This window comes from Candoia aspera, chromosome 4 (assembly GCF_035149785.1).
Source record: "Candoia aspera isolate rCanAsp1 chromosome 4, rCanAsp1.hap2, whole genome shotgun sequence".
Classification (NCBI taxonomy): Eukaryota; Metazoa; Chordata; class Lepidosauria; order Squamata; family Boidae; genus Candoia; species Candoia aspera.
Genome location: NC_086156.1, coordinates 58,465,147 through 58,485,103, shown reverse-complemented (window position 1 = coordinate 58,485,103; position 19,957 = coordinate 58,465,147). Strand labels below are relative to the sequence as shown.

The 19,957-nt window shown below is 37.2% G+C and overlaps 1 protein-coding gene across 3 annotated transcripts in view; it reads right to left on the bottom strand.

Annotated features, from left to right (window-relative positions):
• CUL1 (cullin 1) overlaps nucleotides 1–19,957 on the bottom strand; it is a 75,417-nt gene that overhangs the window by 28,171 nt on the left and 27,289 nt on the right. For all 3 annotated transcript variants that reach the window (XM_063304203.1, XM_063304205.1, XM_063304204.1), the window contains exons 5-8: nucleotides 18,365–18,415; nucleotides 14,549–14,639; nucleotides 8,810–8,973; nucleotides 7,644–7,806 (exon numbers count right to left, since the gene is read on the bottom strand). In XM_063304203.1, the coding sequence (XP_063160273.1) occupies nucleotides 7,644–7,806; nucleotides 8,810–8,973; nucleotides 14,549–14,639; nucleotides 18,365–18,415 (469 nt within the window). The remainder of the gene's footprint in view (nucleotides 1–7,643; nucleotides 7,807–8,809; nucleotides 8,974–14,548; nucleotides 14,640–18,364; nucleotides 18,416–19,957) is intronic.

Here is a 19,957-nt window from a genome sequence, read left to right as displayed (position 1 = left end):
TTTTTCCAGACAAATATAAATGGAAAATATAAATATAAATCAGGAAAAAAAGGTAGGGGAAGCAGAAAGAGCATTACTTCTGGAATTCTTTCCAGTGCCTTAAAATAGTACTCTAGGTCACATGACCTGGAAGGAAGAAGAAAGGGGGCTTAGAATGAAGCAGCTGGCAAAATTCTTATCTGCTGCCCAATTGCCTCTCCCATAGAGATGCGCTGGAGATTATATTTCTCTGTGGCTGTAGCCAGACCATTTTCAAACAGAATTTTTCTTTTGTTGGTTTCTACCCCAATGGAAAATGTGGTCTTATACATAATTTCTTTTCAACATTCCATTCAGCTGGAAAGAATTTTCAAAAGGTAAAGTCTCCTTGAGGTCAATCTCAACTCCTGCTGACTTCATAGACCTGTCCACATAGTGTTCTTGGCAGCAAGATGTAGTTCTCTACTGCTTTCTACTTTGATACTTTCTCAACATCTTCATCTAACTTACAGAATTTCTTGGTGGTCTCCCATTTAAATATTAAGCAAATCTGAGTCTGCCTAGTTTTTCAAACCAGCCAAAGTTGGTTATGTGCTGCCATGTAAAAGAGTTAGGATCCCACAAAAAGCCTATTTATAAAAGAAAGAATCCTTGCTTCTTGACACAAAATTGTCATGCACTTGGTGAACATGCTGAGCACTGTAGCCAGGACAAATATGACCACTTAATACTGAAACAGGAAGAAGTGTATAGTAAAATGAAAATGAGGGTAATATGAAATAAGCATTTTGGAGACTAGAGTCACATATTAATTGCCTCAGTGGAAGAAGGATTGAATGTTGGAAACTATCACCATGTAAAACTTTCACAGGATACTACAAGTCTGTATAACTCAGATCAAAGACTGTTTCATCTAACTTCAGTACTCTTAAAAACAGAAGCCGGGGAACTGGTCTGGCATAAGGACATAATCACTCCTTCAAACTCTGCTAAAAGATACATCTGAAGTGGCATAAGGCATTGAAACAAAGGAGGGAGAAAATGGGATTATGTAATGTAAGCCTGTTTGATGAGAGCCAACACCCATTAGTCAGAAATTATGTCTTAGCAGTTGTGGAGGAAGCATCTTAATACTTCTTTGAAAACTGCTAGAGAGGCATGAGGAGGAAGGAATAAGGCTAAGTCACAATATTGCTGGGACATATCTAGTGGGGGGAAAATGAGTCTTCCAAATGATCTGGGGGAAGAATTGAAATGTGATTTGTTCCAGGGGATAGTGTCAGAATGAAGATATTTTGCCTGGATTTATAGCTAAGGAAAGAAGAGAGGTCTGAAGAAATACCATAGGCTAAGCTGTATTTTCCACCCACTGGATCTGATTGAAAATGTTGCTACAAAGCCCACACCCACTAAAATCTTAAATTCTCAATATGACTTGATTATTAATTATGAACCCAATGAATTAAACTATTCTGCCTCCTGAGGCAACCACTCCTCCCCATGAACATGGACCTGAATATATGCTTTATTTTGTAATTTGGGGAAGTAACACCTTTCATAAGGAATTTGTTTCTTGCCTTCGGGTCTGTAGTCACAACTTATTACTTTTTAAAAAATGCAATCTGTTAATCTCAGAGCATAATGCCAGGGCAAACACAGAGCACAAATACCACCCAAACAAGTTGGCTGTTGGCTCTCTTTACTGCTGTAGATGAGAAGCTTAACAACTATGAAACTGTACTAAAACAGTCTGTATATGGCACAATACTGTTAATAGTAAATATGGGGTATTTGAAAAACTAGATCTTCAAAGAATTTGACCAAAACAAAGGGAACTTGATCTCCACCTAATAGGAGGGGCAGACAATAGTGGCAGTACACAGTGACTCCAAAACATATTCCAAAAGGATAGTTCAATCAGCAAATTATGTATGCATGTGTATGTGAGTATGTATGTAAAAATATGTTTTATATTGTTCTCTTGCAAGGCTCAGTGCAGTATACAATGTAACAATAAACTGTTAAAACCATCAACACCCACAAAACCAATTTAAAATTAATAATTCATTAAAAATATTATAGATTCTTCAATATTCATGCCAAGCATCATATCAACTTATACAGTGCTTTATGGGTAATAGCCAGTAGTTTGAATTGGGCCCAGAAGCTTACTGGAAACCAATGCAAGGATTTCAAAAGAGATATTATTCTTGAGTAGTGGGTTTCAATTGTTTGCAAACTGGCCAATACATTTTTTTACCAGCTGCAGCTTCTGGGTTGTCTTCAGAGCCCCACTGAGAGTGCACTGCAGTAGCCCAACTACATGATAATAATTATGTGAATGTCCAAGTCCCTTACTATTGATAAAAGCCACTTGGCCACAGCCTCTATTTGCTGTTCACACGAACTGTGAGTTCAAGAGGACCCCCAAGTCACAAGATCTATTCCTTCAGGACATGAAGTCCAAGCTGATCCCCTTGCCAGAATATGGACGTTGAAATCCACCACCAGTCCAAAGATGATGTCAAGATTTGGTAGAGATGCTACTAGGCAGCAGGGCAGGTGGTACAACTGACAAGAATCCCTAGCTTATCCCCAGCACCCAACTTCATCTAACGGACTTTACAATTAGCCATTTGTAGAATGGGGTGTGTTGCCATCATCAAGTTTTCCTGGATCATGGCTGCCACCCCTCTTCCTTAGTAGTCAAGTTAAGAATGTGCATCACCTGAAATCTGGCTGGGTACCTCTCAGAAAAAGGAACCCCTCCACCCTCATTCAACCAGGTCTCAATAATACAAGCCAAGCCCATTCTCTCCTAAACAATTAGATCATGGAAAAGCAAGGTCTTACTACAGATTGACCTGGCCTTAAGCAATACCAGTTTGGGGTGAAGGCTCCCAACAATCCACTGCCATCCCTGTAAAGGCAAACCCACAACCTCCCATCACAGAGCCTTCAGGCCATCACCACCCCAATCTACCCCACTATCTAAACCCCCAATGATCCTGCAGGCCTCTCCCTTTACAAGTTTCCCTGGACTATAATACCCAGGAGTGGCATCTCTTCTACCACCTTCTGAAGGCCGTCCTTCAAATTAGCTAAGTATATAGCTCTAAGCTACTCCCACCAGGTGGTGCACAGGCTCTCCTGACCCAGCCCTTTAAAAGAGCAGGTACTCTTTTGATTCTGGTTTGCTGCTCTGCTGTTCCAAGAAGGTGCTACAATCCACACATTATGATTCTAAGTCCTCTTGTCTTTTCTCCTTCTGAACTGATGATAACTGTGATCCCACTGCCTGCCAGTCTCTTTGGCAACTGCCTCAAGCTAAAAATAATTCCTTGCAAGGCAGATTCCCAAAAGTTTTCTTTACCAAGATTGAGATTAAAAGGACAGGTTACCAGAATTTCAGCAACTGAATTATTTCCCATTGAGAAGGGCTTTATCCCCTAATACTTTAGGACAAAGCTTTTTTTAGTTTCTTTTTAATTGCCTTACTATAATCTGGTAAAGATACTGGAAAAGCTTGCAGGTGGCTGTTTACATAACTGTCTCCTGAAACATTATCAGTCACTGCCCCACAATCCAGTCTACTTTGTTTCCCACTGTCCTGTAATAGTAGTCCCTCTCTCCTCCTCCTTCATCTGTGCTACTTCCTGCATTCACCATTGTGGTGGTAACAGCATACTGCTGCTCTTATTTTCTCTGCAGCTGTAGCAAATAACAGTGCTATTTCCACAATTTTTGCCAGTTCCAACACTATCCAAACCTCTTCCCCATCAGCTGAGCCAACTTCTTCCCTTTCCTCTCCCTGAACCTTGCCAACATCTCCAAACTTCCACCATTCCTTTTCACCAAGTTTTTCCTGCCTCTAACACTAACAAAAGTAGGAAAAAATCAGTAGTGATTAGAAAGATAGAGAGAAAATAAAAATAAATAAGCTCAGGCAAGGTGAAGGAATGTAACCTAACATAGAACATGCCTCACAAAGTTGTTGCTATGTTGATACATGAAAAATTGGGTGAATTTATCAGACTACTGTATAAACCTTGGGTGGGTGGGAGGCTTCAGAATGATAATTTGCACAAGATACTATGTGTGATGTACAGAGAACACTGTGGTTTAAAATTTAAAGACTGGTAATAAGCAGTACTTTGGGATAAAGTTTTTATTACCAAGGTTTTTAGTAGCTTACCAATTCTAGTCATAACTTGAAAACATGCTTTGGGCTAGAAAACTGGAATTAATGTACAGTCCAATAGAGAGGAATATTTTAAAGAGAGAAACTGCTCCTCTAAATTAGTTCACAATATAACTTTGTTTAAAACCACAAAGGAATAAACAATTTTCATAGTTCTGAAGCAACTTACTGACTGACAGTCTGATCCAGGTGATTACCTTTAAAAATCATACTGAACTGGTAAAGTACCAGATGAATGAAAGAGGATCTCAAAGGAGAAAAAGGAGAATCCATTATTTACATATGAGTCATCCTGATATTCTTCAATGAACAATGCAAAGAAATCAAGGAAAACAATAGAATGGGGAAGACTAGAGATCTCTTCAAGAAAATTGGAGATAACAAGGCAACGTTTTGTGCAACGATGGGCATGATAAAGGACAAAAAAGGCAGGAACCTAACAGAAGCAGAAGAAATTAAGAAGAGGTGGCAAGAATATACAGAACAACTATACAAGAAAGATCTTAAATGTCCCTGATAACCACGATGGTGTGGTCACTGACTTTGAGCTGGACATCTTAGAGAGTGAAGTCAAGTAGGCCTTAGGAAGCATTACTAACAACAAAGTTAGCACAGATGACAGTATTCCAGCTGAGCTACTTAAAATCCTAAAAGATGATGCTGCTAAAGTGCTGCACTCAATATGCCAACAAATTTGGAAAACTCAACAGTGGCCACAGGATTGGAAAAGGTCAGTTTACTTTCCAATTCCAAAGAAGGGCAATGCCGAAGAATGTTCAAACTACTGCACAATTGCGCTCATTTCACATGCTAGCAAGGTTATGCTCAAAATCCTACAAGCTAGGCTTCAGCAGTAAGTGAACTGAGAACTTTGGAACATCCTTCCCCCGGAAGTGAGGTTGGCCTCCTCTCTTCTGGATTTCAGGAAACAGCTGAAGACCTGCTTTGTCACCATGCTTGGAGTGGGGAGAGGAAGAGCCACTCTTGGGGCTGGTTGGTTCCCTAGTCCTGCCGGAACAGGTCCTGTCCCCTTTAGGTGGAATTAGATCTGCCATCACTTGGATTTTATTAAATTTTACATGTATATTTATTGATATTATTTTGATTTTACTGAATTTTATACTGTTTTATTGTGAACCGCCCAGGGTCCCCCGAGTGGGGGAGATGGGTGGTAATAAAAATATGACAGAGAAATAAACAAACAAACTACCAGAAGTACAAGCCGGGTTTCGAAGAGGCAGAGGAACTAGAGATCAAACTGTCAACATTTGCTAGATCATGGAAAAAGCAAGAGAGTTCCAGAAAAACACCTGCTTCATTGACTATGCTAAAGCCTTTGATTGTGTGGATCAGAACAAACTGTGGCAAATTCTTAAAGAGATGGGAGTACCAGACCACCTTACCTGTCTCCTGAGAAACCTGTATGCGGGTCAAGAAGCAACAGTTAGAACCGGACATGGAACAACCAATTGGTTCAAAATTGGGAAAGGAGTACAACAAGGCTGTATATTGTCACCCTGCTTATTTAACTTACAGTATATGCAGAGTACATCATGAGAAATGCCAGGCTGGATGAATCACAAGCCGGAAATAAGATTGCTGGGAGAAATATCAACAACCTCAGATATGCAGACGATATTACCCTAATGGCAGAAAGTGAAGAGGAACTAAAGAGCCTCTTGATGAGGGTGAAAGAGAAGACTGCAAAAGCTGGCTTGAAACTCAACATTAAGATCATGGCATCTGGTCCCATCACTTCCTGGGAAATAGAAGGGGAAGAAATGGAAGCAGTGACAGATTTTATTTTCTTGGGCTCCAAGATCATCGCAGACGGTGACTGCAGCCATGAAATTAAAAGGTGCTTGCTCCTTGGGAGGAAAGCTATGACAAACCTAGACAGCATATTAAAAAGCAGAGACTTCACCTTGCCAACAAAGGTCCATATAATCAAAGCTATGGTTTTCCCAGTAGTGATGTATGGCTATGACAGCTGGACTATAAGGAAGGCTGAGCGCCAAAGAATTGATGCTTTCAAACTGTGACGCTGGAGAACACTCTTAAGAGTCCCTTGGACTGCAAGGAGGCCAAATCAGTCAATCCTAAAGGAAATCAACCCTGACTGTTCATTGGAAGGACAGATACTGAAGCTGAAGCTCAAATACTTTGGCCACCTAATGCAAAGAGAGGACTCACTGGAAAAGACCCTAATTCTGGGAAAGACTGAAGGCAAAAGGAGAAAGGGACGGCAGAGGATGAGATGGTTAGAGAGCATCACTGATGCAATGAACATGAATTTAAGTAAACTCCGGGAGACAGTGGAGGGCAGGAAGGCCTGGCGTGCTATGGTCCATGAAGAGTCAGACACGACTTAACGACTGAACAACATCCTGATATTAAGTTGGAAAACTCAAAGGAAAATCATAAAATGATTGATTTGTGAGCAGCCTGAAACAATGCAGTTACACAGGCATTCAGTTAAATACACAGAAGGTTTTATATTGGGTGCAAAATCTCACCCCCAAGTCTTCCTGCCACTGTATACACAGCTGGAAGTAGGTCTTTTTATATCATCCAGACTGCAAATAAAACACAGTCCCAAAACACTCAGAGCTATAGTGCCTTTCAAGGAAATGCAAATACAGCTCCCCTTTAAATCTCCAGGTGAAGGCATGGAGGTCAAGGAGTAAAAGGGGCAGGGCCAAACTTACAACATTCTGTATAACAAACTGATTATCGGCTGGATGGTATGTCTATTAGATGAATCCACAATTGGCTTGAAAACTCTTCCCCAAACATCAATGGCCCTTCATCAAAAAAGATATGAAGTACTATGGTCAGAGAAAGTTTGTGAATCCTTTAGAATAATCCATAATCCTTCAATACCGTCATTTAAGTTCTATTAATAGATTAAAAAATTCTCATTAAACAAACAGCACACAAAACAGTATAGTGTTCGTGTCTAATGTATTTTATTGAGTTATTGTGGAGGTTTCTATACAGAGCAGGGAGAGAAGTTGGACTTGACTGTTCTATGTTTTTGTCTATGTTAAAATTCTGTGCATTGCAATTGTTTAGAAATATTTCTAATCTAGTGTTTATGCCTGTAGCATCCAAAATGTGTTTCTATTCTAGCCTGAAATTAAATGTGTCTCTTAAGCAAAATAGGCATATGGAACAAATTCAACTAATTACTTTATATCACTTATTAAGTATATTTTATCACTGATCATGGCAGTCTACAAAACTACTCAGGGTCACACTTGGTTAGTATTGAATGGGAGGCCACTATTACATCCCAGAGTTATAGATTAAACTAGGACATTTTTTTAAAAAAAGAGCAGATGATAATAAGAAACCATTTCCATATCATGCCATGAATATAAGTCACCTGGAAACAAGCTCAACCTAGACTTCACATTTTATCAAAAGTAACTGTCTATCAGTTAAACATGGGAAAGCTTACCTTCATTTTTGTCAGCATCCAATAGGTTCTGAAATTCTGTATGAAAGATCTCTAAGTGTTTTTCAATCAGTACTTGTTCACATTTCCGTGCTAGTTCATCTTGTGTGCTCTCATGTAGGTACACCTGAACCCTGCGCTGTTCCTCCAGAAGGCGAGCTTCTGCCTGTAAATAAATACATTTTATGTAAATATAATCCCTAAACTCCAAATGTGACATCATTTTAAAGTGTAACTCTTGTTTTAAAAAAATGCCATAAATAATTATAACTGCTACATGGAGCATCTGCCACAAATTGCAGTTTCAAGCTAGCTCTTCATAGAATATATAAAATAGGTGTATAACTACAGTTGGGTGGAAAGAGTGTATTTTGCAGCCCATAGAGCCTCCACAGTTGAAATTTTTCAGGGGGGAAGGGGGAATTGAGGGGTTTTAAGAGGTAAAAGGGGTGGCTTCAGACTTACACAGACTTGGGGCATTCATTTCACCTTTAAAATGTCTGAAAATCCACCCCCCCGTCATTTTTTTTTCTCCTTGGGGGGATCTAAGGAGTGAAATAAGTGCCATATACTATCACTAGAATTTAGAATTATGACAAATAATCTGGAGGATAAATCATTAAAACTTAAACACAAACATGAAAACATATACCATAAATACTTGAAGAATAATTATGCCATTTCTCTGTAATTTTGTTTTACCATTTTTATCCAGAATAAAATTCATCATTTTAGGGAGGATTTGTCAATTATTTAATCTGTTAATTTATTTTTGCATTTTCTGATTTACACTTATTTCTGAGATTTTAAAACTATGTCAAATATTTCAAGATTCCATGTTTGCTGATTGTTATTTTTCATTCTTGAAATAACTGCAATGTGTTTCAGATGGTTTTCCTTTGGCTTCTGTTGTTGGTAAAGTTTAATAAATAAAGGAACAGAAAGAATTCTTTAATTCCTCAATATTGTATCTAAATCCCATGGCTTTTGTTAAATGAGGCCAAGGAAAACACACTCATACTCACTACTCATCTTTAGTTTTGTAGGAGTTGAAGCTAGTTCCTACCTGCAGTTCAGCATCTACAGGCAAAACAATTGCCTTAAATTCTTATTTCAAATACAGTACCAGCTATTTTTAGATCCAGAAACTTGCAGTATAACCATAGTACCTTTTTCATGTATTCTGTAACTGGATTCTGTTGCAAAAATTCAGTGCTCTCTCTTGTATAGAATCTTTCTGTGTCAGCAAGAAACTGAGATTCAAAAGACTCTTTATATACAGTCAATGTAGGCCCCTTAGCAAAAGTATCATCTTCATTCAGTCCCAGCTCCACTAAAAGCATACAGACAAAAAAAAAGCCACAAAATTATTTCTCAAGGTAAATTTGACTAAACAGCAGATTTCATTTAGCACATATAATGAAATTTTAATCGCTATTTTATTATTACCTCATTTAAAAGTGTTCCACTTTAACAAAACTTACATAGGATAGAAAAGGAGAACTTACATGCAGGCTATAAATTCTAATAAAGGCTTTTTAGATATTTTCTTAACATGCAAAATTGTATCTGTTTTTTTAAAAAGAAGTTAAATTCAAACCATTGCAGAGGAGGTTGCAAGAAGATAGTAATGTCTCTCATCCCGAAACCAAAATTAAATGTGACTATTTCAAGAACTGCAGTCCAACCCCATATATGTCTACTTAGAAATAAGTTTCAGACATGATCAAGGAGATTTATTCATAATAGGAGTGCTTCATCAAAGGAATTCTTAAGATTAAGTAAATTTAATTTGGGTTACCTTTGGAGTTTTCTAAAATCTTTTTTTTTTCCTGGAAGCAAGTCTATTCTTTCAAAATCATTTAAGTTTTACCCATTATACAGGATCTAGATCTACACAGGTATCATTTAACAAGAGAATATATAACAGAAACATGTGAAATGCACAACTGGTCAACTCAAACCTTTGAAAAATATTATTTGGCCTTCACTGTTTCCCACAAACCTTAGATCAGAGGTAGGCAGTTAGGATCCTCAATTCTCATTTACCTCTTTTTATCTTTTGACTACTGTATTTACAAATTGATAAATAAGTAATATGTTTTTCTAAATTACTGGCCAGCTGTATCGTCCATTTAATTTTTCATGCTTCTGAAATCAAGAAGACAGAAAAAAGCATAATTCTTCCCACTTACTTGAGGGAAGGAGAATCAGAAACTGCATACTTCAGTTCAGAAACTGGCTGAGCTGAAATGTCTGGTTATTGATTCAGATGAAACAAGATGTGATATATGTTTGAAAGTAAACAAAAATGTACAGGATTAAGTGATCTGTCTACACAGGATCTTTATTACAAAAATAATTACTTAAACTGCTGAGAAAGATCACAGTTCACCAGTTTTCACGGAAAAATTTATACATGAGATTTTATCACTGAAGGCTAAGAATAAAGTTGAAATTGAAACTGCTTATTGCATGGATTTCTGTTTCTATTTGGCTCAAAAACCTAGCCTAGTTTGTCATGGAAAATGCGGATACTTGAATGGAAAGCAAAGGAAGTGATTTTTTTCACATCTTCTTGCACAGATGGTTCACATGTGTTTTAATGAAGTGTTACACTGGTCGCATCTCCACCAACATGATGATTTACTCATTCCTTTTCAATATAAACCTAATGGGGTCCAATAAGTAAGACAGTATTTTCTATAATATCCTAAAATTACGTTCTGAGATGAAGCATTAAGCTGATTTTGAGACAAAGTTAAATATTTCGATGCACACATTCGTTTGAGCTACATAACTATTACATGGAAATTGACAGCTGGACAACAAAAGTGGATTCTCTGTGCCCTCATTATTCCTAAGAGATTAGTTCTTTAACATTGGAAAAACAAATTAATGGCCCTGGTTACCCAGTGGGTTGATGTTACTCATGATTTATGATTACATTGTCTATAGATAATGGACAATTCAATGAAACATGGTCATTGTTTACTGAAACAGTTATACATATATATCTATGTATGCCTAAGAAACAATACATACAATATATGTTATTGCATTGTTCTTTTTCTTTGTTTTTCTGTTCTGTTTTATTAAATGTAGAAAACAAGCCCATTTTGTAGGAACACAAAAAAGGGTTTTTTTTGTTCTTTTTCCAGCATTTGTTTGCTTGTTTACTTCTGGATATTGGAATGAAAAAAAAATTATGACCCAGTTGCTGTTGGATCATCTGAATTAAAGGTATAGTAAGTAGCCTTTTAATTTTTTCTACTTTTTAGAGGGGGATAGGCTGACTTGAATTGGGGATAGTGTTCCCGCACTGTAATTTCAGTACACTTTATGTGAGAATCCTAGTGGATTTTTAGTTTGTTCTCTTAGTTTTTCTTCATCCCTTTTTTTGGTTTTTTCCTCTCATTTTTAATTTTTTTTCCCTTTATAGTTTTTTTCCTCAAGTTTTATTTTGTCAGCCCAAACAATTTTCCCTTTTCCTTGTTATATAGAAATACCGCTGTTTGAACATGCATATTATTTTAATTTCAGTCCATCATGACATCTCTATTAACTTTGGAGGCCTTAGATTCTTAACAAATTATGCAACTTAAAATCTAAAGTTGCATTTTCACAAGAAATATTCTTCTACTGGAGAATGACACATCTAGATCATAGAATTATCAATATACAGCAGTTTTGACTTAAAAATTCTTAAAAATGATTTTTAAAATATTGATGATTAATAGTTTTAATAAACATACTGCATTTATTAATTATTATAGTTCTACTAAGGTTTTCCCAGATACACTATACAGATTTCTATTTTTGTTTTACTTTGGCTCTGAAGATTTTAGATTCTTTAATAGATCAAATACTACCACACCCATATCTAATTCTCATACATGGAAAATGCGGCAAGCTTATATGTCAGAATTTAATTTGATGGCTATGACGATTTTTAAATACTTTGCAACAATGTTTTTTTCCCAGTTCCACATCAGAGTTGTTCCCAACTAGATTACTTTTTGATACTTGGATCCTTAGCTGAATGGTTTAAAATGTAATTACTACAGATATATCAGATCAAAGCCTAGAAATAGTATCAATTACTACAAGAAAGCGTAGTTCCGTTTTTTTAAAAAAAGAACTTTATTAAAACAAATTTAACAAGAAGTTGAAGGTTTTTTTCTTATAAATAGACATTCTGCATATTTACTGGTCATTTGGGATGTGTTTAAGACATATACACTTGGTCATATTACTGTTTATGATTTATGGAAAAATTAAAAAGTTAAGCAAGAATATTTGTGAAAATTTTTTAAAACTTTCAGCATTTATGTGAAATGACCAGTACCAAGAATTACATAAAGTTACTATGGTACTAAAGAAGAACTTAATTTATTTTATGTCCTTGAAACAAAATATCCATTTAATTGCACAAATTAAAATACTGTAAGCAAATTGAACGACATGGTAGATTACTAGCCTCCTGGATGAAACTAAGGGTCCCCAACTATATGATTCTGACTTAATGAATCAAGCTGTTTTAAATTGAGTCAGAATCATACAGTTCATTAATAAAATGGAGAACATTTCAGGTGCAGGTGGCTGACACTGAACACAAACAGTTATTACACATTAGAGCTACTTTTGAGACTGATTAAAGGGGTGCTGGTTATCAAAATAGTAAAAAGATGGAAACTGTTCCTGCTCACAAAAGTCTCATTCCTTTGATTAATTATTCCCAGACCAGACAGCTAGAAGGGAAATCTTACATAATACATCCCTGATATACCATAGATAATTATGTATTTTCAATACTAAATATATTGGTATTGGGCAACAGACTATTAATTTATCAGGTTATTTAATTAATTAGAATAAGTCTTGTATACTACCCATAGACTCCAATTTATAACAACTTATATTTCAATTGTTGCTTGAGTACTCTTAGCTACCTGGGAATGGAAAGCTTAACTAAGTAATTTTTATTCACTTGTGGATTAAATATATCATTTTTTAAAGAAGTCAGGTAAAAATTGATGCAAATAAGCTGTCAAAAATCCCACTGAGTTTATGAAAAAGATAAATGCTGTAAACGTAAGTATATTTAAAAAGAGAGATACTTACTTCAAGGTGCTATGCTAATTAACTTTAAGTTACATTAGTTACACATAAGATTTTAATGTTTTTTTTTAATAAGAACCAATCCCTAATTTTTTTAACCTAAATTATGGCGACTATATGATAATGGAAGTCTTAATTTTCCTTTCAGCTTTATCATTTGGCATATATTTTTAATTTCAATTTCTCTATGGAACACAAGACTTAAGTAAAAAAAAAAGACACAACGGGGAAAGAAATTATATGTGAGTTGTTATGTGACATACACATCATGCCTGACATCATAGCAATGGCTTGGCTCCATTTTCAGCTATACAGTAGCTCTATTATATTTCCTGAATTAAATGCTGCAAGACACTTTCAAGACATTTAGAAGATGTTGGAACAGAAGGATAATTTTGAGCCTTATTCACTTGACAAACCTATACTCTAGGATAATCCCATCTTGAAAATCACAGACAATCCCCCTTTTTCGGAAGTCATGGGCAAACAGGGGTACCGTAAATCCTACTAGGTAGGTCAGCCCAGGAAATCAATTTCACAGAAAGGCTGTAACAGAACCTTGCAGGTCTGAGTGAATTAGGGAGGCTTCTACATGACCCTTTCTGAATATATTCTTGTAGTTCTGGACTTAAAAAATGCTTCAGCCTCTTTTGCCCAAGTAACAGTCCCTGCATATCTCCATCAAAGCCATCTTCCTTACTCTCTACAGTTAATAATAGTTTAGATCATCAGGTTTTTAACCATCTGAACTATTGCAAGAAGAATTTAGATGGTCAAAATTTGTGAAATGGTAGTACATTCAATTAAGACATCTCTTGATTTCACAACCTTGTCCAGTTGTATTAACAGTACCTGGAACTCCAGAATTATTAACTACTGGAATGTGTTTTGGATGATACAAGACCTATAGAATAAAGACATGGAATATACCATATTAACAGATTAATGGCTAAATTTTATGAATATTGTATGTTGTATGATCTCTTGAGACTAATTTAGTGAACTATTTCCCCCCATTTACTAGATACCTCACATAATACTTAAAAAGGGCTGCCTATCAACCTTCCTATGCCTTAAGTATGAAATGGATGTTGGGACACTTACTCATATGAAATGAGCTTATCTCACAATTGCTCTGTTTTGGTTCAATATCCATAATCATAAGAACATGATGCTATAAAGAACGATACAGTCTGAAGATATGAATTAACTTTGGATTACGTACCCAAAACGTGGAACTCGTCCGCATATGAGTTATGGCTTTATCAATCATAGGGGTCAGCAGAAAAATATTAATCATTTTTGTTGGAAAAACAGTGTAACTTTTAACTGATCATTGATATATATTTGGTTTTTGTTTATAAAGTGGCGCTCTTGAGACGTAATGCAAACAGTAGAGTCAAGCTTTAATCATGTGTTTAAAGATTTGGCGGAATAATTTCCCAAGTGTAACATAGCATGTTTTAATTGTTCCTTTATTTTTTCTATTTTATTTTTATGTGTTTTCTTTTCTTTTTTCCCTTTTTTGTGTATTAAAACAGTAATAAAATTTAAAATGCTTCTGAATCCACAGAAAAGGGAAAGCAAAGTAGAAACATCCCCCAGCTTCTACTTTTAACAGGCTTAGGAAGCTATAAATGGGCCTAGAAGATATGGGAAAAAGTTACAAATATTACATATTTCAAACTCCTTCACACAGAACCAAGAGGGGACCATATGCAAACCAGGCTTTAAGCTTTACAACAATGGCATGGACAAAATCCCCCAATCATTAATATTAATTTTACCATAAGACTGCACAACTCCACTGATCAGTCTTGTATTGATGGTTTCGCCATTTCTTTCTTTTTCAATCAGCTTCAATACAGCATTTGTTACCTTTGAAAATATGAATTAGGCAAACAAATTAACCATCTAAATATTATATGGGAGAGCAGGATACTTGAGGTCCCTGAGATGCATGCAGTTCCTAAAACCTTTAGATGTAATCTCTAGATCCTCCCCAAAAGTTGCAGCAAAATATTACATTTAATAAAATAGAATAAAATTAATACATTAATGTAATAAGTTTACATTAAATACATGGGAAGAATCATTTGAGCTCTATTTAATGATTATTTAAATTTAAAGTAAATAAATCAGATTTACTTTTAGTCCTTGCCCTAACTATTTTTTGAAGTACATGCCATTCAAAATCCCATACAGATTTTAAGGCCTCTATTAATGTTACATTAATGAGCCAATTTAAATGTTTTGATTAACTATGGCTTGTTATGACAGGAATGCACTGCAACAGACCTCAGGTTAACACATCCCACTCCTTATGAGATTAGCTTTTTTCATTTCAGTTTTTTTTAATTACTGGGGTTCAAAATTAAAGTTTAGCTGTTAAATACTATACCCATATGATTTGTTAAACAAGGTGGCGAAATACAACTGGATATTAACAACATATTTATGATACTGTACTCCAAAGCATCAAATGATTTCCTAGTAGCTTCACATACAGTAGATAATGAAAAGGATAAGGGAGAGAGTGAGCCCTTTGGCACTCCAAATTGCAGTGCCTGAGGGCTTAACTAGTCTCTTTACTCCATATGCATCAACTAGAACCACCTGCTCAGGAAGGAGAAGAATTACTGTAAAATAGTACTGCCAACCTCCAATCCTTGCAAGGGTCCAGAAGGGCACTATGGTCAATGCTATAGAAGAATACAAAACAATTCAGCCAGACTAGGGGAGTTGGACTTCCTGTTTAAGCCTCACAACAGGTCAACAATGAGTAGCAGTTTTCAACCCATGCCCAGGTCTAAACCCTGACTGAAACGAGCTGCTGTCTCATTAACTTCTCATCAACCTTCCTTAAAAATAGGCTGACCATATTTCCTTGAGACAGAAACGGGACATTGGAATGGCAAAACGGGATGGGGTTTAACTTATGTAATATTCCGTATTCATGAAAAAGACGATAAAAAAAGTTATCAACAGTAAGCTGGGAAGGTGCAGGAGGGGGAGGTGCAGCAATGGTTGGGTCCAGAGAGGCTGGTACAGGGGTGGCGTTGGGCAGAGAGCTTGCAGGAGGGCTAAGGAGGCGGCAAGCTGGGATGGGAGGACAGCAACGGAGGAGTCTAGTGAACAGTTGCCCCCGACAACCTGTTCCTCTCTGGCGCGCCCTTTTATTTTCTTCCCACCATTTTGGCCTGAGAGCCAATTGGCTTATTTTCTGCTGGGCACACTTTTCCGACCGTCTTCCACTGCACTGATTTGCAGCAGCGACTCTTCCTCTTGCTCATCGCCGATCAGCTGTTCCTGCGGTTCTGCTCTAGGTTCCCACTGGACTGAGAACTACTGCCAAGTCAGCCTCCTTTTCAATTTCAATTTTTTCCTGCCTTTCCCAATAATGGCTCCAACGTTTTTACAAAACAGGACAAAATTGACATATTAAAACAGTCAGGAAATATAAAAAAAAAACCGGGACTGTCCCGTTCAAAACGGGATGTGTGGTCAGCCTACTTAAAAGGGAAATGCTGGAGACTTAGCAGTTTAAAATAGTTGGGGCCAAGATTGGCCCCTTATGGAGAAGGTACACAATGCCCTCTTCAAAAACATTAGAAATTCCCCCTCCCACAATGAAGCATTCACAATAGTTCAGATCCAGCCTCCTACTCCCTCCAAGCTGTACATACAGCCAGATAGGGAAGGGATCTAGCCCACAGATGGCCTAGCTTGGGGGTCACCAAACTACAGCCCACAGGGCAAATCTGGCCTTCCACCTGCAAGCTAAGAATGGACAGGTCGGCAGATGACAGACCCCCAAGGCCAAGCCTCAGCCAAGCTTCCAAGTTGAAAGCACAGCCAACAGTGGGGCATCCTGAGTGGCAGCCTATGAGTGGCCTCCTTGCTGGTGGGCCAATAGCACTGTCCAATAGCTGCCATTTTCCTTGGCCTAGAGACCTGTCAGCCATGCCCACAGAGACATGTCAGGACTGCCAGAGTCTCCAACCTCACCTGGCTGCTGCTGCTTCACTGTTCCCACACCAGGTGAGCCACTGTGCTGAGGCATGAGAGGACTGGGGCAATGGCACAGCAGTGGCAGCTCTTCCCATGCAGCCCATACTCGGCCCACAAAACTTAAATATTTATCATCTGGCCCTTTACAGAAAAAAATTACTGATCCCTGGCCTAGCTCATTCCACCAAAGATTCTGCCCACTTCCTCAAGATCCACAGGATCAAATCCCTTGCAGATAGTACTGCAGGACGTTACCCTCGGCACTTCACACTATCCAGCCAGGTTCTAGCTCGGAGTAAATGGGGGATTTTAGCTGAAAAGTACTCAGCTAACATTTCAGTGTATCCGAGTATCAGTATTTGCAGCCTGTCCTTATCTAAAAGGGTCTGGATTACTTAAAAAAAGGTTGTTGTACAGCATTCAATGAATGCATTAAGGAAAGAGGTTTCCCTTGCACACTTACGATGCTGGCCCAAACTTAGGCTCATACCCATGTCCAGTGAGATTCACCCATCTTCCATCAACAATGTACTGGACATCTCTTCTGGCATGTCATCTCCTGGAGCTCCTCAGAGTACCAAGGAGTCACCAGGACTGGTATAAAGAGAGATGCTGCTCAGGAGCGATCCTCTCAAGATCCTAGTACCTCACTATTTTGGAGACTGGTTTGGGTCTGAGCTGAACTGCTCTCCAAATTGCCAGGAAACTCTCCAAGCACCCTCTGTAAACCAAGTGGCTCCATCGGATGCCTGGGACAAGCCATTCAAACCGGGCCCAGGTAGCATGCCACACTGTAGCAGATTTCTAGAAACTAACAAGTATATTCTGTACTCCCAAGGGCAACAGATATTATCAGATATGTGCCCCTCGCAGGTTAAACCGTATGATCTTTTAACTATTTCAGCTCTAGATTCCGTGACTTTCTATTTTTGGTCTAGGTTAATTTATTTAGCAGCTACTAGTATTTCTCTATTCCCACACTTTTTATTTAGATGCATTTTTAAAATACATTTAAAATTATTTATGAATAATTACAGTATTAAAAGGTAAAGGTAAAGGTTTCCCTTGACGTAAAGTCCAGTCGTGTCCGACTCTAGGGGGCGGTGCTCATCTCCGTTTCAAAGCCTTGGAGCCGGCGTTGTCCATAGGACACTTCCGGGTCATGTGGCCAGCATGACTCACGGAACGCCGTTACCTTCCCGCCGAAGCGGTACCAATTAATCTACTCACATTTGCATGTTTTCGAACTGCTTGGTGTGCAGAAGCTGGGACGAGCAACGGGAGCTCACCCCGAAATAAATGTAGAATGAAATCTAATTAACTATCTCAATTATACACAGAAGAATAATCTATTTTTATCACATTACCAATCACCAAATTCTCAAATTTAGTTTTAAATTAGAATCTAATGAAAAGTTACAGCTCAGGAATACAATGATACAATAAACTAATTCTTATTCTATACATAACTTTTCTAGGTAGACTGGTTTTTGGATAAATTTTTTAAATCACTTTGTCATAGTCCCTAATATTGATTTTGATACATTAATATAAATATTACAAGCCAATATATCCATCAATAGAAATATTACCTGCTTATTTAGTGGCCTGAACAAGCAGTCCCGCCAGGTCACCAGTGCAAGCTAGGATTTAAAAGAGGAAATATCAAAAATGCTTATTCCTGCATTTATAGTTATCTATAATATTGCATGTTGTCAAGTTTTCAAAAATTCCTTCCTTCCTTCAAGAAATATTTTTCACATTAGCTTCTATTATGGATTACCACCACACTGTCATGGGACACTAGCAAACAGAGGGTAGTGTTCATGAAAGCCTCTAGTTAAGAGGTCCTGAATCTCACCATTGTTCTATAGGAGAATACTGCTGATATGAACCAGAACATAGGAGGGCAAGCTTCAGCCTTAATTTTTTTATGCAGGCCCATTTGTGTAAACTCAATTAGGGTTTTTATATATAAAACTTAGACAAATTTAAGTAGACAGTCATGGCATTGTTTACTCTTCAGTACAGTATTTAATATTAAGAAAATTTAACATTAAGATTCAAGGATATTACTCTTAAGTGTTATTTTCTCTCTTCCAAATAATATTTGAGAAAATAATCATACCATTACTGGAATACAGTCAGTGTCAAATGAGAGTATGAGTTCTGCTAAATTAGGAGTTTCTGTGCAGTATGTAGGGCGTATACTGGGTGTAATACAAAGTGTAAGTCAGGCTATGAAAAACATTTACAGGGGCCAGGAATCAGAAAACAAATTCCTAGGAATTATGCCGATAAAAAAAATGTTGCAGGACTCCACCACTGGGGCACTTCTTTAATTACAGATGGAAAGATCATCAAACTGCAACAACTAATTACTGCATTTTATCAAGGCTGTAAAAATTAAATCTCCAAATAAAGTTGCTTTAAAACTTAAAGCAAAATTGTGAAATAAGAAATGATTTTACAGGAAGTGAATATGAAAAAACTATATTGCAAAAGCTACATTATTTGCAAGGCCTACTGTACGTGTAAAATGAAAGGAAGTGGCAAAGCAACACTTTGAGAAAGTAAATTTCTCCACAGCCTCCTAATTATGTCAGAAACATCTTTCTGAGTGATTCCATTACAAAATGCAGAAGACAAGAGTCTCAGCTCTTCAATCCCCTATGATGCAAAAAGAGAAATGGGAGTGAAGTGTTAGCATAGAGAGGCAGAAGAAATGTACTCTTTCCACTTAAAACTAAATAAAAAGCAGTTCTGCATACAATAATAAAAGAAGTTATTGTTTAGCTTCATTCAATTCTTAACTTGATCTGTTTTTATGACTACAACCAGACTTTGCTTCACTTTGATCAGAAACTAAGGTATTCAGTTGATATATGTTGCCTTTGATTCTTAAGCCAAAGGTGTCTGCTCTGCTTAAAAATACTTTCTGAGAAAATCTGTGGTCTGTTCTGTAACCTAATATAGAGTTTTATAGGTTCACCATGAACCAAGGACATTTCTACAGTTCTGGGCTGACAGGTTAGCTAAAATGTGTGTATTCCTGCATATTCCTGACACTAAGAATTAAGTAATCACGAACACACACTAATGTAGCTCATAATCATAATAAAGTAACGCGGAAAAGGACATCACTAGGCAAACGGTGTTAATGCGAGCAGGTCTGTTCTGATCAA